Genomic DNA, 23,476 nt, shown 5'->3' on the forward strand with positions numbered 1-23,476 from the left:
TTTTCCTATAATTAGTTTTTCAAGTAACATGCTTAAGGTAAATTTGATGTGATTTTTACATATGTAGTTTTTTCATTTCTTTTTTTTTTTTTGTATTGTCGAGGAAGCAATGACATTATATTACTATAGTCATTACTTTTTTTTCATTCGACAAGTGTTTCCTGCAGTTCAGGCACAGATCTAAGTGCTGGCGTCATAAAGACAGATTAGGGTGACACCTGCTGAGCAGAAGCTCCTCATTTTGTGGAGCAGCAGACGTGCAGAGATGCATCTAACGTGACAGGACAGCGCCTGACCTCAGGGAGGAACAAGGTGCTCTGGAAACACAGGGAGGGGTCCTGAGGAGGTGACTGCTGAATTCAGTCCTGAAGCTTGAAAGTGGGAGGAGCAGAGGTTCCAGGCTGCAGGAGGAAGGACTCAGCCTGGGGCTGGGCCTAGTGGGGCTGGAGCGTGGTGACGGGCAGAGCTGGGAAGAGGGCGTGTAGGGGTGAGCAGCAAATTTCCTGGTACATCACGGAAAGGAGCCTGGATCTACCTCGGTAGGCGCGACAGGAGCCAGCAGTCTCAGATGTTATCATCAGTTACATGATTCAGTGTTTGAGGAATTCTTTTCTCTGGCAGAACTGCGGGAGAGGGACTGAGGGGGCTACGACTAGAGGCTGGTTCAAGCGCTCAAGTGAGCGATGAGCAAGGGTTGCCCTACGGAAGGGACTGGGAGCAGAGAAAGAATGACTCTGCTCGGGAGATATTTCAGTCGTGCTTGGGGCCACTGTGATCAAGGGGGATGGGAGATGAGGACGCCAGAAAGTGAGTCCTCTCTGCTTCGGGCCCCTGAGTTAGGTGGTCATGTCCCCAGTTAGCAGTAGTTTGATTAAGGGATGCAGGCTATGGCACGGGACGAGGGACCCGTTTTGAGCAGGTTATATGGGAGAAGCCTCTGGGACCTCCAGTGGTTAGAGCCAGAGCAGCCGCCCAGGGGTGCAGGGGGGGGAGTCACGAAGGGGGACAAGGATGCCAAGTAGTGATGCCCTCAGCACTGGGCACCAGGTGGCCCTGAGCCGGAAGGAGCCACTGTCCCAGGCTGCTCTGGCTGCGAGCAGTCTCTCCTTGAACCACAGACGCACCAGCCCCAGGTAGCATAAAATGCTTATTTGGCACAATTAGAAACTCGTGAAACTTTCTTCACTTCTTCTCATCCCCCAACCCCTCCACACACACACACACGCGTGTGTGCACGTGTGCGCACACACGCACACACACACACGTTTTTACCTAGCAAGGAGTGGCAGACCTCTGAAGGTCAGCCCTAAATCCGCAGGGAACCTTAATTAATACACCCTGCTATAAAGACAGCTAAGATGGACCACGGGCGCACCTGTGCAGTCAGAGGAGGCAGCCGGATGGAGAGGAAGGAGATGCTCAGAGAGTCAGAGGGACACTTGAGAGAGCAGAGCCCCGCTGGGGCGGGAGGAGGGAGGAAGGGGGGAGGGCAGCTCTGAGATGCGGGGCAGGTCGACAGCGTCCAGGATGCTGAAGCAGTGGTAGAGCCAGACCGCCCGGAGGTCCGTGTGTGTTTACCGGGGGGGGGGGGGGGGGGGCGCAGGCGTTTACTTCTGCAGCAAGAACTCTGCTTCCGAGCTCCACACCCCACCCCCAGCACCCAAGGCTCACAGTAAATCCCTGTGTAGCAATCGCGTCACATCCCATTAAGGTGCTCAAAGTACGCTTGGTCTGTGTTTCTCCTAATCCCCACTGCCTTCCCCATCGGCCCCGACCCCCTCTCAGAGTGCCTACCGAGTCTTCACCAGTAGCACCTGCTTGAAGCACATGATCCTCAAGGTCCGGCGGGACGCGCGCAACTTTGAACGCTACCAGCACAACCGGGACTTGGTGAATTTCATCAACATGTTTGCGGACACTCGGCTGGAATTGCCCCGGGGCTGGGAGATCAAAACAGACCAGCAGGGAAAGGTGAGGGTGACTGCAGTGGGGGGCCTTCCAGCAAAAAGAGAAGACCGGTGAGCAGGCGGTGAGGAGGGAGCGTGGGGAGGGCAGGGAAGGCTGTGCCTGAGACGTGCCATTGGCCACCAGGAAGGAAGGAGGGGAGCTACCCACACCTGGATTTCTGTCTTGTGATGTGCGGGATGTTTTCAAGCATCCCTGGCTCTGCCTACTGGTGCCAGTAGCACCTCCACCAAGTTGTGACATTGCTGTGTGTTCTCTGGGTGGGGAAGGGGTGGGGTGTTGGCGGTGGGGGGACAGTATCACACCCAGTCGAGATCTGGAACTGGTTTTAGGTTTGGAACCTGAAACCAGATTCTGTTCCATGACCTTTCTATTGTTTTGCCTCCTTAGACAGCTCACTCTCAGGGAATGAAATTATTAGCTAACTGGGAGTGACATTATTAGATTACTCATTGTGATTTCTCTAATAAGCCTTGAGTTATTAAAACAGCCTGGCAAACAGGGACTGGGTGAATTGGGCCCGTGCAATGTTATTGGCTTGCATTTTGCGTTCGTGTGACCTTAACCAAAACTGGGCTTTCCCAGGGATGCTCTAGAAGCCTAGCTGAGTCTGCTAAAGCGAGGATGCTTTTCCTTAATCACCATCAGTCATCTCAGTGTACTTATAAGACAAGGCCAAACAGTTTACCAAGGAATTGTCCCTGTGTAATCTTTTACAAACTTTGGTAGAGAGAATCCCTCCCTCTTTTAGTGGCAAAGGAATCAGAAGTGTTGCCAGCAGACACATGTCTCAGTGGGAAACTGCATCACACATCTCCTTTCCTCTGTGATGGTAAACATGCAAAGCCATGGTTCCCCAAAGTGGGCTGATGGGACATCACTGTGCCCTGGGAGCCAGAAATCCCCCCACAAACATTTTATCGTGCCTAAGAACCTGGACTCTCTGGAGTATGGGGGGAAAGATTGTGTCCACTAATTAATACAAGTCCGTCAGTACAATGACTCGCTATGACCAGCTCTGTAGTCGGGGATGAACTGGGCGAGGGGCGCCTCATGTATGCAAAAAGCCACCACAGCCAGATTTCGTTCCCCAGGACTTTCTTGTTGACTGGATGTTGCCTCCACTGGGAGAATGACGGTGACACATGGTCATTTTCATGGTGTGGTGACAGCTTTCTCTGCAAAAGAAACAGAGCAGGTTCCAGAACCCTAGTCCATCTTCTTGTTCCTCGCTCGGCCAGTCTGCTTCTTTCTTTATTGACATGTGCAGAGTCAACAGCCTTCACTTTTAGTGTGTACTGTGTAGGAAGAAGAGGGCTGGGGCTGAGCTGTTTGGTGTCTTTGAATGCACTGTCATCCCCACAAGGAGGACAAAATGGCATCTGACTCATCTGTTGTCTTGGAAATCTGAGGAAGGTGGACAGAGCCTCCGCCCAACATCTGTGGAGGTTGCATGTGAGCCTCAAGTTGGCTCCAGGGCTGTGCTGAGGAGGATGGTTATTGTCCAAGAGGTGGTGGGGCTTCGGGTGGTGAGACAGGTGAGACCCCGTCTGCGGCAGGCATGAGATTGAGGTGGCCTCTACTAAGGACTGAACACATAACAACAAAATAAGAAGGGACCTCTGAAGACCTACTACTACATGAAGGAAACAGAATCTTTATCTTGAGAAAAAGCATATAATTTTCTTCAGAAAATAGAAATGAATATTTTAAAGATAATCTGCTTATTATACATAGAATGGCACAAGACCATATGACTTCTGTTGAGCAAAAAGAAGCCACACATAGAAAACAATCCGAGAGGAAACAGACGTAAGAAAACCGAACCAGCATGGGATCTAGCAATCCCACTCTGGGTATTGATCCAAAAGAACTGAACTCAAAATCTCAAAAGAGCTATCCATACTCCTATGTTCTTTGCAGCACTAATCAAATAGCCAAGTATGGAAACAACCTAAATGTCTGTTGATGGATGAATGGATAAAGAAAATGTGGTGTATACATACAATGGGGTATTACGTAGCCTTAAAAAAGAAGGGGATTCTGACGCATGTTCCAACATGGATGAACATGGAAGACATTATATTAAATGAAATTGGTTAGTCACAGGAGGACAAAGATTGCACTATTCCATTTATACGAGAGATCTGCTCAAGCTCATAGAAACAGACTAGAATGGTGGTTGCCAAGGGATGGAAGCAGGAGGAAGTGGGGAGTTTCTGTTCAGTGGGTAGAGAGTTTTTGTTACACAAGATGAATAAGCTCTAGAGATCAGCTATACAATATGGTACCTATAATTAACAGTACTGTACTGTACACTTTAAAATTTGTTACAGGGACTTCCCTAGTGGCACAGTGGTTAACAATCCACCTGCCAATGCAGGGGACTTTGGTTCGAGCCCTAGTCTGGGAATATCCCACATGCCATGGAGCAACTAAGCCCGTGCACCACAACTACTGAGCCTGAGCTCTAGAGCCCATGAGCCACTACTTCTGGGCCTGCGCGCAAAAATTACTGAAGCCCACACACCTAGAGCCTGTGCACCACAACAAGAGAAGCCACCACAATGAGAAGCCTGCACACCGCAACGAAGAGTAGCCCCCGCTCGCCACAACTAAAGAAGGCTCGCCTGCAGCAGTGAAGACCCAACACAGCCAAAAATAAATAAATAAGTAAATTTAAAAAAAAATTTTGTAAGAAACTAAAACTCATGTTAGATGTTCTTACTACAATTAAAAACAAGAAAAGAAAAGGATGTGGGCTAAATAAATGTTTTAAGATTGCAAGGAACAACAAAATGTAATAGCATAGGGATAAAACAGAGCAGAACTGACACTATGTAAAATCAAATCACTAATATAGAATATGAACATGGAAACAGCCCCCAAAGCACAGGGAAGGCACCAGATTGCAAACAGTGAAGTATAAAGTGGAAAAAAAAATGTAAAAACCAAAAAAAAGAAAAAACATATTTCTCAGCAAGAACCAGTTTAATATTGACCAATTTAATAATACAAGATCCCTCAAGATCCCTTACCAATGTGCTCTGCTATATAAGTTACATATTTACTTGATTTACTGTTCTGTCTGTTTTCCCTGGCAGAATTTTAAGCTCCTTGAGAGCAGGGATCTTTGTGTTACTCATTGATGAAACCTCTAAGGGCCTAGAATAGTGCCTGGCACATAGTTGGCCCTCAGTAAATCTCTGTTGGATGAATGACTTATAGATGTTCTTCAAGAAGAAATCAGAATACAGTAGCAATAAGTAAATATTCAATATATTGTTAAATAGTGAAAATACAACTTTGATCTATAACAAACTGTTCAGGTGGGCAGATTAATTGGACTCACTGAGCTACAGTAAAATTAATTAAAATAAATGCTATATCTACACATACTCTGGAATGTCTTTAGAGATTTTAAAAATCTTATCAATATACGGCCATGAAAATGTGAAAGTTATTTACAAAAGAATTAAAACAAGACAGGCTTCAAATTTCCCATCCATAAAACTAAACTATAGAAACCCAGAGAGCAATGACTACAGGTTATTGATGAGAAAGGTAGTAGCCCAATAATCCTATTTCCAGAAAAATTGTTATCATTGAAGTGTGAAGACAGTAGGGAAAAAAACCTCATGTACAAGATTTCAGAACTCACCCTACTCTTTTGCCTGCCCTAAGAAAACACCAAAAACCATTCTCCAGATGACTCACAAATAAAGCAGAGGAAATCAATAATGGGAAAATCATAGCATTAAAAACTATGGTGGTGGATATTTAAAATCAATCAAATCCACAAATATAAGTGTAAATAATTGCTTTAAGATTTTAATGCTTTAAAATATATTGGAAAAGGCTCAGTAAAATATGGGAAAATATGTATTATAAAAATGGAGTACGTGTATAAGAACAATCTGGACCAATATCCACAGACCAGAATTAAAAAGATAAGGAAACAGGAAGTGGGTTGGTGAACAGGGCAAGGAAAGTTGTGCTAAGTTCCTAGTTGGGTGTAAGGGGGGTCAAAGCAGATAATTTGAAAAACAATGGCTAAATATAGTTATTTGACAAACTTAAAAGGCAACCATTGTACCATTTAAAGCAAGAGTTTTCTCTTTTGAATTCCTACAAAAGATAAAATCAAACAAAATACAGTTGATGTAACAAAATGCACAAAAAAACCCACAAGGAAGGAAAGAAAATTAAATTAATAAAATAAAATAACAACAGTAAAGCCAGGCATAACAGTCGTGGCAGCAGGTGGAAATAGGATGAACTTAGTATTCCTAGTAAGAAATAGTATCTCCTTACCAAAAGGAGATACTATCAGATTTGATAGCAAACAAACCCAGCTTAAAAAGAAACATACCTAAGAAATGATTCAGAAAGTTTAATAGTAAAAGAAAAAATATTTAATATATTGTGAAAACAATAACAGAAAAATCAGTGGTGGTGTATTAATATCATACAAAGGAGAGTTGAAATTCAAATCTTTAAAATGGAGTCAAGGAAAAATTTTATATTAATCAATGGTTCAATTAAAATAAAGATACAGGGCTTCCCTGGTGGCGCAGTGGTTGAGAGTCCGCCTGCCGATGCAGGGGACACGGGTTCATGCCCCGATCCCGGAAGATCCCACATGCCGCGGAGCGGCTGGGCCCGCGAGCCATGGCCGCGGAGCCTGTGTGTCCGGAGCCTGTGCTCCGCAACGGGAGAGGCCACAGCAGTGAGAGGCCCGCGTACAGCAAAAATAAATAAATAAATAAATAAAGATACAATAATCATATACACCTTGTGAACCAAAGAACAACATACATATTATATAAAGAAAAATTTATTTTTCTTTTCTTTTATTTAATGCAATCTCTTTCAAAAACCTATGACCTTAATTGCATACAATTTTTATCTGTCAAGTGTATCTCAATAAAGGTGGAAAAATAGAGCTTACATGAATGGGTAAACAAAATGTGTTATATGCATACAATGGAACATTTTTCATCCTTAAAAAGGAATGAAAATCTGACATGCTACAACATGAATTAACCTCGAAAACATTATGCTAAGTTAAATAAGTCAGACACAAAAGGACAAATATTATATCCCATATGAGATATCTAAAATAGTATTCATAGAAACAGAAAGTAGAATAGAGGTTACCAGGAAGTGAGGGGAGGAGGGAATGAGGAGTTATTTTTTAATGGGCCCATAGTTTCAGTTTTGAAAAGTGAAAAAATTTAGAAGATGAATAGTGGTGATGGCTGCACAGCAAAGAGAATGTACTTAATGCCACTAAATTGTACACTTAAAAATAATTAAAATGACAAATTTTATATTTTACCACAATTTTTAATAATCTTTTATTTTTTTAATTGAAGTATAATTGACTTGCAATATAATAGTTTCAGTTGTACAACATAGTGATTCAATATTTTTATAGCTTGCACTCCATCTACAGTTATTATAAAATAATGGCTATATTTCCCTGTGTTGTACAATATATCCTTGTTGATTAGTCATTTTATACATAGTACATTGTATCTCTTAATTCCCTACTCTATCTTGCCCCTCCCCCCCTTCCTTCTCCCCACTGGTAACCACTAGTTCGTTTTCTATATCTGAGAGTCTGTTTCTCCTTTGTTATATTCATTAATTAGTTTTATTTTTTAGATTCCGCATATAAGTGATAACATACCATATTTGTCATTCTCCGTCTGACTTACTTCACTAAGCATAATACCCTATATGTCCATCCATGTTGTTGCAAATGTCAGAATTTCATTCTTTTTTATGGCTGATTAGTATTTCATTGTGTGCACGTGTGTGTGTGTGTATATATACACACACACACACATACATACATAAATACACCCCATCGACTTTATCCATTCATCTGTTGATGGACACTTAGATTGCTTCCATATCTTGGCTATTGTAAATAATGCTTCTATGAACACTGGGGTGCATGTATCTTTTGAATTAATGTTTTCATTTTCTTTAGATATATACCCGGGAGTGGAATTGGTGGCTCATATGATAGTTCATTTTTAATTTTTTGAGGAACCTCCATTCTGTTTTCACAGTGGCTGCACCAATTTACATTCCCATCAAGAATGTACTAGGGTTTTCTTTTCTCCACATCCTCACCATCATTTGTTGTTTGTAGACTTTTTGAAAATAGCCCTTCTGACAAGGTGAGGTGACATATCTCATTGTGGTTTTGATTTGCGTTTTTCTGGTGATTAGCAATGTTGAGCATCTTTTCATGTGCCTGTTGACCAACTGTATATCTTCTTTTGAAAAATGTCTGCTCAGGTCTTCTGCCCATTTTTAATTTTTTATTATTTATTTATTTTTTATTTATTATTATTATTTTTTTTTGCGGTACGCGGGCCTCTCACTGTTGTGGCCTCTCCCGTTGTGGAGCACAGGCTCTGGGCGTGCAGGCTCAGCGGCCATGGCTCACGGGACCAGCCGCTCCACGGCATGTGGGATCTTCCTGGACCAGGGCACGAACCCATGTCCCCTGCATTGGCAGGCAGACTCTCAACCACTGTGCCACCAGGGAAGCCCTGCCCATTTTTAAATCAGGTTCTTTTTTTTTAAAATATTGAGTTGTATGAACTGTTTATATATTTTGGATATTAACCTTTTTCAGTCATATCATTTGCATATATTTTCTCCCATTCAGTATGTTGTCTTTTTGTCAATGGTTCCCTTTGCTATGCAAAAGCTTTTAAGTTTAATTAGGTCCCATTTGTTTATTTTTGCTTTTCTTTCTTTTGCCTTGGGAGACAGACCCAAAACAATATTTCTCCAATTTATGTCAAAGAGTGTTCTGCCTATGTTCTCTTCTAGCAGTTTTTTGGTTTTAGATCTTACATTTAGGTCTTTAATCCATTTTGAGTTGATTTCTGTATATGGTGTTAGTGAATGTTCTAATTTCATTTTTTTACATGTAGTTGTCCAGTTTTCCCAGCACCTCTTATTGAAGAGACTGTTTTTCCTCCATTGTATATTCTTGCCTCCTTTGTCGTAGATTAATTGACCATAAGTACATGGGCTTATTTCTGCACTCTCTATTCTGTTCCATTGATCTGTGTGTCTGTTTTCATGCCATTACCATGCTGCTTTGATTACTGTAGCTATGTAGTATTGTCTGAAGTCAGGGAGCATGAAAACTTTGTTCTTTTTTCTCAAGATTGCTTCTGCAATTTTGGGTCTTTTGTGGTTCCATATAAATTTTAGGATTATTTATTCTAGTTCTGTGGAAAATGTCATAGGTATTTTGAAAGAGGTTGCATTAAATCTGTAGATTGCTTTGAGTAGTATGGAAATTTTAACAATTCTTCCAATCTATGAACACAGGATGTGTTTCCATTTCTTTGTATCATCTTTAGTTTCCTTCATCAGTGTTTTATAGTTTTCAGAGTATAGGTCTTTCACTTCCTTGGTTAAGTTTATTCCTAGGTATTTTATTCCAAAAAATTGAAGAGGCAGAAACACTCACAAAATCATTCTCAGAGGCCACCGTTACCCTGATACCAAAACCAGACAAAGACACTATGAAAAAAGAAAATTACAGGCCAATATCTCTGATGAATATAGATTAAAAATGCTCAACAAAATACTAACAAATCAAATTCAATAATACCTTAAAATAATCATATACTGTGATTAAGTGGGATTTATTCCAGGAATGCAAGGATGGTTGAACATTCACAAATTAATGATATACACTACATTAACAAAAGGGAGGATAAAAATCACATGATCATCTCAATAGATGCAGAAAATGCATTTGACAAAATTCAGCATCGATTTATGATAAAAAACTCTAAACAAAGTTGGTATAGAGGGAACATATCCCAACATAATAAAGGCCATTTATGACAAACATCCACATCATACTGTCACCCACAGCCAACATCATACTCAATGGTAAAAAGCTGAAAGCCTTTCCTCAAAAACCAGGAACAACACAAGGATGCCCACTCTTGCCACCTGTATTTAACGTAGTGTTGTAAGTTCTAGCCACAGCAATTAGACAAGAAAAAGAAATTAAAATATCAAAAATTGGAAGGAAAAAAAATAACTATATACAGATGGCATAACAGTATATTTAGAAAACACTAAAGTCTACCAAAAAACTATTAGAACTAATAGAGTTCAGTAAATTTGCAGAATACAAGATTAATATATAGAAATATGTTGCTTTTCTGTACACTAATAGTGAACTATCAAAAAGAGAAAGAAGAAAATAATCCCATTTAAAATCATACCAAAAAGGATAAAATACCAAGGAATAAATACAATTAAAAAAAAAGAGCTTACAACATCTTTTCAGGATCCTATGGACCATTTTTCTAAGTGATAACATTCTATAACACAAAGAAAACAAAAAAGCAGAAAATACTCAAGTTGCATTCCATGGCCACAAGCAATAAAGCCAAATTTTAAATAACGAATTTAAAAATAACCATCAGAAACAAAAACTGGGCCAGTTGGAAATTTAAAACAATATTCTATATGACTATTGGGATTTAAATAAAATTAAGACTTAGAAATCTTTAAGAAATTATTGAAAATGCAAGAGAGTAGTACTTAATAAAGCATGAGATAAGAAAGCATGTACTCAAAGGATTAGCAGCACTGGTTTTTATTATCAAAGAAGAAAAATAAATATAAAATATGTTTCCAAATCAATGATTTAGAGAAGACAAAAAAGCAACAATAATTAAAGCAGAAATGTATTTTAATGTTTATTTGAAAAAAATAAAAGGCAGAAGTGTATGAATTAGAAAACAATGTAAGAAATAAATGTAAGAGTTGTTGTAGAAGAGAAATAAATAGTAAATAAAATCAACAAAATGAGATGTAGCAGGTGCAGGGAAATTTTTAAAAGGAAAAAAGAAAATACATTTCTTTCTTTATTTAACAGATAGTTAAATAAATGTTTGATATCACAGAAAATCTAGAAGAAATGAATAATTTTCAATTATATATGTATATACATTTGACTTGGTAAATATAAAAAATTGAATAGACTTATAGAATAATTTGGAAAATGTATCAGTGAATGCATTTCCCACTCCCAGATATCTTCATGCTCTACTCCAGAACATGGGAAAAAATGGAAACTGCATAGTTTATTTTATGAAGCCATTATAACTTTGCTTATGAAACTAGGCAGAAAGCAAAAACTGTTGCCACAAATTTAGTACATCCATACCATAGAAAGTAATCAGCAATGAAAAAAAAAAGAATGAGCTGCTGATACATGTAACAACTTGGATGAATCTCACGGAAATTATATTGAGTGAAAAAAGTCAATCTCAAAAGGTTACATACTGTATGATTCCATTTTTATAGCATTCTTGAAGTGACAAAAATACAGAAATGGAGAACAGTTATTGGCTAGGGGTCAAGGATGGAACAGGGTAGAGGAATAAGGAAGGGAGGTAAGTGTAATTGGAAAGGGCCCCATGAAGGGTCCTTATAGTGATTGAACTGTTCAGTATCTTGACTGTGGTGGTGGATACATGAACATGATTAAATTGTATAAAACTAAACGTACACAGATGAGTACTAGTAAAACTAGGGAAATCTGAATTTTTTAAAAAACTATACACAAAATTCACTTGAGTTCCAAAAAGCTCATATTTAAAAATGAAGTTGTTGAAATCAAAGTTCTCATGTCTTGCATTCATGAATTGTGCTCACAAATTGTTGAGTTATGTATTATACATAATACAGTGCTACAGCATGAGCAGTTTAGAGATAAGTAAAACACTGTCCTAGCAGATAGAAGTTTATACTCTATTTGGTGAAGACTATAATTAGCATAACAAAAAATAAAAATAAATAAATGCTTTTGAGACAAATTAAAAACAAAAAAATTAAAATGAAGTTGAATTTGACAGTATATTAAAAGAATGACCCACCACAATTAAATACGTTTTCTCCCAAAGATATAAGGGTCATTTACTACTAGTAAATCTATTATCTCTAGTATTTTAACCAATAGTTTATAGGAGGAATTTCAGTTGATCATTTTAAGAAATACTAGAAAAGTACTTGATAAAAATGAAATACACATTTATGTTTTAAAAATAAAAGTCTTAGGAAAGTAGGAAAGTAAATGTGTCTTCATGACAAAATAAAGGCTCCCTTAATATAATGAACCACATCCTGTTTTACAATTGGACCCTAGTAAGTTTTCCTATCAAAATACAGAACAAGAAGATTGCAGCGGCCGTATCTTATTTAACATTGTTTTGGAAGTTCTCGCATGTATTACAAAAAAAGGAGGCAAAAGATAAAAGAGCCCTTGTGAAAAAGGAGACAAAATTATCATTATTTGCCAGTTAAAACTATTTTGGAAATTAATATCAGTTCATCTGGAAAAGTGAAATAAACAGGCAAGAATACCTAAGAAAATTTTGGAAAAGATAAATAATGAGAGGAAACTTGCCCTACAGACATTAATAATTGGAACAGTGAAACTCCCACAGACCATTGGAACAGATAAAATATTCCTGAAACACACCATGGTATTTATAAGAATTTATATTTAATGAAACAATAGGGAATGGGTGATTTAGAAAAATAAGCCCTTGGAGAAAAAAATCCAATTACAACTTCACATCATACCAAAACAAGTTTCCAGAAACGATTAACCCACCAAAAATAAAGCTAGAAAAATATAATTAAGCATTTAACTGACCTCTAGCTAGAGAGAAATAATTGAGAGATTTGTATACATAGGAACCTAAAAAATCCTGTGTATTAGAAAACAAAGCCAATGAAAATCAAAAGCAGTTTGAAGGCACATGAGTAAGCACGTTTAAATTAAAGAAAACCTTAACATCCTAACAACAAAAAAGGGAAAAGGCAAAGTAGACAACACTCCAATGAAGAAATTGACCAATAAACTTAGGAGAAAATGTTTGGCTTCCCTTATAACTCATCATTATTTACCATTCAACATTTCTAAGAGTTCTTTCCAACACTCAGCACTGGCAAAGTCCGTGAAAAGGGTTCATGGACTTTTGGTAAGATGACAAATCTGTACGGCTCTTGTGAAGGTAGTTTGTTAATATGGATCAATAAACATAAATGTTATCCTAACTTTTAACCCAGTAATTAACTTTTAGAAATTTATACTAAAAAATTACCACATATACATATATATAAGGAACCCATTTAACTTTAATGTATAAACTTTGACATATAGTTGAATAATATCTCCTTTTACTATACATTAATTTAGCTTATACTTGCATGTTTAAAATCTCATGTAAACATGTTGATAAATGTTGGGTTTTTTCCCACTCACATTTCATCCTTATTCAGATTCTTGTATTTTTTTATATCACTGGCATCATTTTTTGAGCATCTAACACAGTGTTTCAGGGGACATCATTTCAGTCCCCTCTGCGTTGTTGGACATACACCTCTTTTTTGGCTCTCTGTGAGAAGCTGTTCTGGGAAATTTTATTACCAGGCACAGATACTAATTCACATGATTAGTATCTGTGAATATTTTTGATCTCCCTAATGAAACCCACTTCCTGTATGACATTTTATAGAGCTTTTGAAAAGATTCGTTTACAATGAGTCTTGTTTACAATACTTTAAATCATAAGCTCATATTCCCTAAGAATAATTTCTAAATCTGTGTAATATTTCTTGGCCTACTTCTGTCAGATGACACCTGAACATGTCTAAAACAAGCACTGGTTGAGGTCATTTAAGGCAAAGATATTGTTGCCAAATATTACACTTTGCTCAGAAGAGAGTATTTGAAAGATTATTTTCTGGTACAGAAGGTTTTGTAAAAGAAAAAAATAAGTATTAATTTTCTCTTTTGTGAAAGGTAACTAATTTTAGTTTTAAAGAATGACTTTTGTCACATATTGGAACTTATACACTGATCAGATGTGCCACAAAGATTTGTACACAAGAGTGTTTATTGAAGCATTATTATAAAACAGTAAAAAGTCAAGTGTCCAAGGATAGAGGGTACTGAAATTAATTATTATGCATTCATCAAACTGAACACCATATAATCAATAAAATTCTGTGTTAAAAGAATACTTAATAACATAGGAAAATGCTCATAAAATAATAGGTGAAAAAATCTTACAACATTGTAGGTGCTGATGTGGGAAGGTATGTATATATTTGTATATTTGCATAGGAAGAGAAAAAAATGGAAAACATTCACCAAAATATTTCGGTGATTACCTTTAGACTGTAATATTTGGGATGGTTTTAGCTACCTTCTTCCCACGTTTTTATCCTTTTCAAGTTTTTTTCTCCGTGAGACTATGCTAATCATATAATCAAAAAAAAGAGCATTTATTTAAAAAATAAATAAACAAAATGCTCTACAAATGATTAATTACTAGAATGATTTTTATCCATGAAAGGCTCTATTTCTCTTATTTTCTGTGATAGGTAAGGTGCTATGCTCACTGTTCTGTGACTCCACCGTGTAAAGTGATTATCAGCCACTGACGTTGCTTCTTTGAACTGCTGAGCAAGCAGAAGCAGAGGCATCTTCCATCTAGTTTTGAGTAGATGAAAAGGAGGGACACACGTAAACATGATGACTGAGCCCTGGAGCACTCCCAGGTATCACTGGCTTCATTTGGCTGGTTCTCATGCATGTGTTCTTTCCTGGTCTGTCCATAGTCTTTCTTCGTGGACCACAACAGTCGAGCTACCACTTTCATTGACCCCCGAATCCCTCTTCAGAACGGTCGTCTTCCCAACCACCTGACACATCGACAGCACCTCCAGAGACTCCGAAGTTACAGCGCTGGAGAGGTAACCCCCTCTCCCCCTGCCCCACCATTCACAGGACCATAGACTCTGCCTCTCCTGGTAGAGCCAGGATCTAGGGTTGTCTGTTCCTCCAGGAGCTGAGCCATATCCGTATGCTCTTTAGAAGAGTGGATGATGACTCGGGGCACCCACTTTGTGCCCTAGACCCATCTTCAAATTGCCTTCCTTCTGCCTTCCCTTTTGTCCTACACAATCACACTACTGAAAAATCGATCTAGTTTAAAGGAGACTGAAAATGCAGTGTCAAGACATCCCTACACGTATGACTGGAGAGGTGCTTCCTCGGGCCCACTGGTCACGTGTAAATTCTTAAAAGACCGTGGAAGTGCTAGGCAGCATATGACTGCTTTTAAACTTCTACCTCTCCCTGGATCCTGGAAAAGACTTCACTAATGCATTCGTGGACTGAAAACTGGGGGAATCAACTGGGCCACATGAATACTCTGTTCCCACCCTACCATCTGCTCTTCCCTGATTTATATTTTCTTTCACTTGACATGATTACCTTCTGCTGGGCTGTGAAAGGCTGCCCCCTTTCTTTCTTTTTTTTTAAACTTTTTATTTTATATGGAATATAGTTGATTAACCATGTTGTGTTAGTTTCAGGTGTATAGCAAAGTGATTCAGTTATACATATACATGTATCTATTCTTTTTCAGATTCTTTTCCTATAGCTCAGGGAACGCTGCTCAATATTATGTAACAACTTAAAAGGCTGCCCCCTTTCTTAAACATCAGGTTCCTTGCCTTTCTTAATTCCTGTTTCTATATCCCATACCCTTTCCTGTTCTCTTTTCTCAAACCAAAACTCAAAACATAGCTCTCTTCTGTTGCTAATCAGCTCTTGATATTAATATAAGCAAATCCCTTTATGTCCTCACTGACATTTCCTAAGTAGCTACACCTTCTTTTCATACAAACCACCAGAATCTCAGGAGATGTGGGCTCTGAAAACTATTTCCCATGAAGCAGCTTGTAGAGTTAGATTACCATGAGGTTAAAAAATGAAGAAAGTTGTATAGGAAACAAAGCTCTTCTCAAGGGAAGAGCTTGTTGTTTTAATGAAAGCTTAGTGTACAAAAAGAAAATCTTTACTGGTTTTTCGGGGGACTCATCTGTATACATTGAGAAACATAACTATTTCCAACCAAGGGTACTCATGGTTTAAGGCCAGTGTGATAAATTGAATTTTTCTTTCATGGAGTCATCTTAAATATCATTGTTTTAGGATGCTACTGAATGCATGTTAACTCTGCATATACGTAAAATATGTATGTGACCATGCAGAGAGGGAGTATTATACCTCCCCAAGGGTTTTGTGGGTTTCAGGACCCTTCAGATACCAGGCACTCAGCAGCAGACATGTTCACAGGCTACAGAAAGCCAGGCCTCCACTTCTCAGCTCAACACGTATAGTCCCCCTCCCTTTTATAACACATCAGAAATTTCAAGATGTATTGTCTTGATATGATAACGGATAAATTCAAAATTCTGCATCAACTTGAAATATGCTATTTTTATGTATTTAAAATGTCCAAGCTCTTTAATATTATTAAGGTAATTTCAGTGTTAACATAGAGTAACTGCATAAGATAAAAGAAGCTCAGTACCGCAGACAGATTCACCACGGTTAATTTTTTTAAAAAGTCAGTCACTCAATGCAAACCCTAAACACATAGATCTGTTACACATATATGAAATTAACCTGAAAATGTAAATATTAGAGCCTTCCTGTTGAAAGAACAAGATTAAGATCGTGAGCATCACTTGCATTACTTGTTCCAAAACATTTATTTGATGTGATTGACTAGCCCAAACACAGTCACATTGAATATCAATATTAATAACAAAGTGCCATCTGCATCAAGCCAAGAAAGACTAACACATAATGGCAAAAGGGTGTCAGTGTGCGTCAGCCATCTGGATGCTTCCTAATTCATTCAATCTCCAACTGACTGTCCATCAGGTTTTTAAACCCCTGCATCCCTCTGCCCAACCTCTCTCTGCTGGTAGCTTTTCACTGACACAAGGGAAAACCAAGAAAAGCAGCCAAGAGAGAAGCTGGGAGGCAGAGGATATCTGACCCAGAGGCAGCGCACCAGAGAAAACAGAGACCCAGCCTCTGTGAAAACAAATACCTGGTTCCTCCTACTGTGAGAATGCACAGCCTAGGGACTGAGGAGTCAGGAGGACCTGGGTATAAAAATAGAGAGAGGGGTGTGGCAGAAATGTTAATTGTGTTTGCTATGCCACAAACATTGATTAAGTGCATGGCCTGCTATGAGCACTGTGAAATGCAAAGATGTATGAGATACGATCCCTGTCCTGGAGAGATTTGTATTCTATATTTGAAGCCAGGCCAAAAACACACGCAGAGTTAAGTAACAGGAGAAATTAGAATACGATTGAGTGCCAAGAGAGTCCCAACCTGGGACTTAGGTTAGGACAAATGCCCCAGAAGTTCAAAAGAGGCCAAGGAAAAGTATCTTTTAAAAGAAGGTACTTGACCTAGACCTAGAAAAATCGGTAAAACCTAGCTAAGTACAAAGGCGGAGGAAGGACAGCCCCACAGAGAGCACAGCACAAGCATCGGTGCCGAGGTGGGATTGAGAAAGGTCTGTAGAAAGACAAGGAATAAATAGTTCACTGTGACCAGAATAGTAAGTTTCCACTTGGTTTTTGTCTTGGATTTTGGAAAGCTTTGAATGCCACATGGAAGAGCTGGGAATTTTTTGAGTCCATTGATTGAATTTGAGAAGAAGAATATGATGATTTATATGTAAAAATGGGCTTTTAGAGATCAGTTCACCCATTGCTTCTCCAAAAGAGAAGACTGTTGGCAATTTGGGATGGCAGTTCTCGGATGCGTGGAAGCATCCCTTGCCATTGCAGGATCTTTTCTCCTGGTCCCATCCATTAAATTTCAGGAATGTCCCCGCCTCACCAGTTACTATGACAACAAAAACAAAACAAAATAGCCCTGAGCATCTCCAAACTCTCCTAGATGGTAATTCCACTCCAGTTAAGAATTGTATTTCACAGTCAAGTACACTGAAATATCAAGAACTCAAGTCAACCAGGGAGTTCAGGACCAAAGTCCAGATTTCCCAACTCCCAGTCCAGCGTAAACTCATATTTTTAAAGAAGACAGTGATGGCCAAGAAGAGGCAGAATTGTGGCACAGAGAGATTTGAGAGAGAAAGACCATGAGAGGCCACTGCCCCAGACCGGGTAGAAGGTGATGAGGCCCTAAGATGGGGTGACAAAGAGACAGCAAAACCTCAGGGAAGTCGAGGGGTGTGGAGAAGGGGTGCCTGGGACTTGGGTTAGCAAATGGGAGTCCCAGCTGTGGCTTCTCCGCAGAGGTGCTCTGTGTCACTGAGCCTTCCTTCCCTTTCCGGGGCCTCAGTTTCCCCATCTGCATTTGGAGACAAGGGGACTGGATGGCCACTAAAGTCCCTTCCAGCTCTGTGGTTCTTAGAGTCTGTGAAGCTTGATTCACAGTCCCAAAAACAGCTCACAGGTAAGATGAGCAGGAAAGCCAGGTGGGGAGGCTGGTAGGTGTGCCTTTAGGTAAGTTGATGATGAGTATGGAAACAACACGAAAGGCGATTAGAAATGACAGCTAAGCAGACGGACATATGAGACTCAGGAATATCAGTGAACTATTTCCATAATCTGTGATTTTTCTGTGTCACCTCTCATGGGCAATGGGGAATTCACTATAGATGTTTCTTAGACCTCAGCTTTAGGAACCAGTTTTTTCTTCTGTTCACCTTTGTGAGCCATTTTTTGAGTGTTGCCCAGGGGTTGATCTGTTTTATCCATTGCATTTAAGGATGGAATTAAAATCAGTGTCTAGGGACTTCCCTGGAGGTCCAGTGGTTGGGACTCAGCACTTCCACTGCAGGGGGCCGTGGGCTCGATCCCTGGTCGGGGAACTAGGACCCCGACATGCCGTGCGGCGAGGCCAAAAAAAAAATCAGCTTCTATATTCAAGATCCTAAATGGTAACAATTCCCCTCAAAACCCCAACAATAAATTATTAATAGAGACACTGCTCAACATCTTTTGAATTAGCCTTTACCTCACCTGAAAATTGTTCAGGCCGTTTTCTGAAAGCAGTTGTCAGGAATATATGATTTTATGGATAAAAAGATCATTATTTGACACTTTAACATGCATTTTTTTTTTTTTTTTTTTTTTTTTTTTTGCGGTACGCGGGCCTCTCACTGCTGTGGCCTCTCCCATTGCGGAGCACAGGCTCCGGACGCACAGGCTCAGCGGTCATGGCTCACAGGCCCAACCGCTCCGCGGCATGTGGGATCTTCCCGGACCAGGGCACAAACCCGTGTCCCCCGCATCGGCAGGCGGACTCTCAACCACTGCGCCACCAGGGAAGCCCTAACATGCATTTTAATACAGTGGCACATCTGTGTGTAATATATTTAAGTACCAACAAAACAGGCTTGGTTTCTTCCATAGTGTCCAAATGGAATTGGACATAGATAGATGGAAGGAACACATAAGGCCATAAATATTGGATCCCATCTCTCTATCAGTAAGGAAATCACGGAAGGTCAAATTTTGTCTTGTTTATACTGCAGTTTGCAGTATAAATTAACATTAATAAGGAAGGATAACAGAACACATAATGTTAATTTCTTTCACCCCCTTATCTTGGTCAGGTTAGAAAATCATTAGTGATAGAAAATATCTGGAAGGGTACATATAAAAATGCTTAACAGTAATTGCCTCAAGGAAAGGGCAGGAGTCTGGCAGGAAAGGAAATTGACTTTTCACTCTCAAAGCAGAAGTCAGTGTGAGTCATTCTTTGCAGTGAGCTGCTCTTATGACAAAAGTCATTCCATCAGCTCTGATGACAGAGGCCATCATGCAGGAAGCTGGCCTTTGGGGAGGGTAACTTTTGCACTGTGTTTTAAAATCGGTCATTTTCCTCTTGATTCCATGTAACCTATACTTGATTACAGGTTTGTTTGGAAGTTTGTAAAATTCAGACACCTGTGAAAATTCACTTTTGAATTATAAACGGTGTATAGTGAGTGTAGAAAATACAAGCACAGATGGAAAAGAAGTTAAAAGGCAGGTACAGTCCCCCATCTGGAGATAATTCCTGGTGAACATAGAAGTAAAAAATTGAATCATACTGTCTATGGTTCTGTATCTTCCTTTACCATTATAGTACATTGTAGATAGTTGCTATGCCATTAAAATTCTGCTATACTTTATCATATGGATCTGCCATAATTTAACTCAAGCCTTTCTCTGGGCATTATGTTTATCACCCACTTTTCGCTATTATAAAGATGTTGAAAAACTCAAACATAGATCTCTCTTTTCTTTCCAAACTTTGTTAATGATCCATTTTTAGAGTACAAAAGGAATCTAGAGATGAACGTAGATTCATCACTTGGGCTTTTCCTCTGAACTTGCTATTTTTTATTATCCAGTCTCCAGTGTTTTCAAGAGAGCATTAGCTGATTATTAACCCAAATTCAGTCTAAAACCTACAATTTTCAATCACAGATTTTTTTTAAAGCCACCAATTTACAATTCCAAATTACAACACAGAAGAGAAGCTTGTTTACCAGTCACTGAAAACTATTTTCTGAGCATATCTATTTTGTGTTGTCTGGAGAGCTAAATGTTTGAAGTTTGCACATTTGCAATTATGATTAAAGCTATCTCAACATCAAAAGGGAAAGAAATTTTAAAAGTAGTCACATGGGGCTCTCTTCTCTCTGTCTCTCTCTCACCCTCTCACCCACACACACAGCCCTGCCTGGAAACCCCAGTAAGACAAAAAGTGTCAAATTCTAGGGAATTCAGTGAGTCATATCATCTTGGTTTTAAATAGAAACTCCATTCTTCTAGGTATTTTCAGTAGTTAGGAAAGCAAATGTTAGCATCATGTTTGCAGTGAGATCCGAATCAGTCACTCAGTTGATGTCAGACATCCCTCAAAATGGAGCATTTAGTACCACTTCCGGGCCACAAAGATCCTAGTACATACCAAGTTCTACCCAATCTTAGAATATTAGAGCCTTCTTTAGCTTCTCCATCCCTGTAAATTCCTGGCCCCTGGTTGGAGAAGCACGTTTCTATTCAGCCCTCCCATTCTCAGGTTCTCTCGCCTGTAAGCCATCCAATACCAGTTTACAATCACCTCCTCTATTCTTGGCCGATGCTTCCATGGCTCGGGGACCCCACAAACCCCAGCTCTACCCTGTGTTGTTTCCTCCATCTCACTCATGGCATATCCCTCAGCCAGTCACCTGCCTTCAAAGTAGCTGACCTTCCTCTGTTTCTGAAGTCTTTCAATCTGGCTTAGTTTTGCCAGTAAGTAGGTGACCTCAGAAGTAGGCACCAGTTTTCCCTAAGGCATATCTGCAACACCTGAATTCCCTATGTCCCCCCAGGAAGAGAAGTGAGCCTCTTCCTGTTTCAAAGCCTTATTTCCAGGCAACTACTGACAATTAGCCACTTTTGCTCGGGGTGTGACTGCAGGCATCACCCAGGTTCAGTGCACAGCCAAGCCTTCTTGAGTTCCACTCTCAAATCTATCTGCTTCCCCAATTTCTCTCTGTAATTCATCACTTGGATAATCTTCAACTGAGTGGTTTTTGAGATTCCTGTCTTTACAGCATCAAAAAATATTTTAAACACACATTAAGGCGGACTGACACAATTCCCTTGAAGGAAAAGAGATATTTCAGTCCCGGAAAGCCTTTATGTATTTATTAATTCATGGAGAAAAAAGAAATATGAGACTCACTATTGCATGTAAGCCATCAGCAAACCTTTCTTTCATCACTTTGTGTTATAACCATATAACCAGAAAGTGCTGTTATAGAAGCACTGGCATCTAAATCTCAGTGGCTGGCTACACCCACTGAACAGAGCTGGGTGCTAATGGCATCAAAGTGAGAAGTCACCCAGAGTGGCACAAAATCTATTCCCTTGTCCCTCAAGTGAGCCATGGGCAAAGAGAAGGATCTGGAGAGGAAAAGGATGGATCTGTATCCCTACTAATTCCAGAAGAGCAGTTCAAAGACTGCCACATACAGATAGCCAACTGGTAGCACATCTCATACGAAAGATGTTATTCTTGTCTGTGTGAGACATGAAAGTAGGGCCTAAAGGAAAACCAGCAATTACCATTTCTGTAATTAGGAAACCCTAAGTAATCTGCCCTACTTTGTCATCTGCAATATCACATGTGGCCTAGTCTTAAGTGACCACTTTGAGACTGACCTGGGCCTTTCTGGGGTTTGGAGCATAGGAGCTCATCACCTCTCCTGAATTCTGTGTGAGTGAATTCTGGTCTCAGAATTTTCTTTCCTTTTTCTGTCTGGATGTTTGGGCCCTTTAAGAGTATCTTACAATATCATCTTCAAAATTCTTAAATATTTTAAAGCCTATTTTGGCTACTTTGCCAAATATCATAGAATGAGTCATAATCTACACCAAACCCCGTATATCTGGTGAATGTACTCCAATGTGGAAAATCTCCAGTGGGGTGCCTTGGTTTAAATAGCTTACCCTGTGAGGGTCCTTTAAAGAGCAAAATATGTATGGAATCATGGTAGAAATTCACTGTCATGCTCTAGAACCTAGGGAATTTATGTAAATTTTAAATCAAGCTAAATTAAAGTTAATCATCACAAATATCAGTTTTAAGCTAAGCAAATTCCATATTCCATGAAGTTATGTCAGAATGTCCAACCCAAACCAAGATATTGGATGCAGGTTAGTAGTATGTGGAAGTAAAAAAATTCTTTGCTGTCAGTCATCAGTAAGTATCCTGGTTCTATCTCTTACAGTTGAAAGTTTTGGAAAGACTTAATTTTCTCTGATCCTCAGATTCCCCATTTGTAAATGGGAGTGAATAATGCTTATCTTGCTGAATTTTGTGAGGATATGAGATACTATGTGAAGAGTAGCCAGCACAGTGGACGGAAGAACAGGCACTAAACAAAGAAATGCCATTTGAGTGTAATAAACACTATTTAAGAAAATGAGCCCATTCCACATTCAGTTATGAAGTTCAGTGCTGCTTCTTAGAGATGAAGGTCATAAACCTACCTTACCAATAATATTCATGTAGAATTTATTTACATCTCTTTAACATATTTCTGATGAGAAATATTTCTTAGTCTATTCAGTGTATTAATGTATTAATGACCATTCTACTGAGTCATTTTTTTAACTTGCTTATTTTCCATCACTTTGAGGATTATAACTTCATTGCTTCTTTCATTTAGGTGATGTCAGGGCCTTTTTACCCCTCGTTTTGAAAAATTAGTTTCCAAAGATCATCTGAAATGGGTGAGATTTCTAACGCTAACAATTTTATTTTGCAATTAGGCCTCAGAAGTCTCTAGAAACAGAGGAGCCTCTTTACTGGCCAGGCCAGGACACAGCCTAGTAGCTGCTATTCGAAGCCAACATCAACATGAGTCACTGCCACTGGGTATGTATCACGCTTTGTGAACCCCTGGATAGCCTTGTGTTTCTTATCGTGACTCCTTTAATATTCAGGGCTCTGTGTTTTCTTTTTCCGCTCTTATGGTATAGTCCACTCCCCTACCCTTTGTTCCCATCCCCTGCTTGCCCCTTTTCCCTCTCCCTTCCTCCT

The 23,476-nt window shown here is 39.3% G+C and overlaps 1 protein-coding gene across 3 annotated transcripts in view; it reads left to right on the plus strand.

The window, feature by feature from the left end:
• Window positions 1–23,476, plus strand: part of HECW1 (HECT, C2 and WW domain containing E3 ubiquitin protein ligase 1) — a gene marked incomplete at both ends in the record, with an annotated part of 618,153 nt that overhangs the window by 533,103 nt on the left and 61,574 nt on the right. For all 3 annotated transcript variants that reach the window (XM_082632477.1, XM_082632476.1, XM_082632478.1), the window contains 3 exons: window positions 1,786–1,971; window positions 14,665–14,799; window positions 23,206–23,311. In XM_082632477.1, coding sequence (XP_082488603.1) covers window positions 1,786–1,971; window positions 14,665–14,799; window positions 23,206–23,311 — 427 coding nt within the window. The remainder of the gene's footprint in view (window positions 1–1,785; window positions 1,972–14,664; window positions 14,800–23,205; window positions 23,312–23,476) is intronic.

This window comes from Mesoplodon mirus (genome assembly GCF_964341445.2).
Source record: "Mesoplodon mirus genome assembly, chromosome: 9".
Taxonomy (NCBI): domain Eukaryota; kingdom Metazoa; phylum Chordata; class Mammalia; order Artiodactyla; family Ziphiidae; genus Mesoplodon; species Mesoplodon mirus.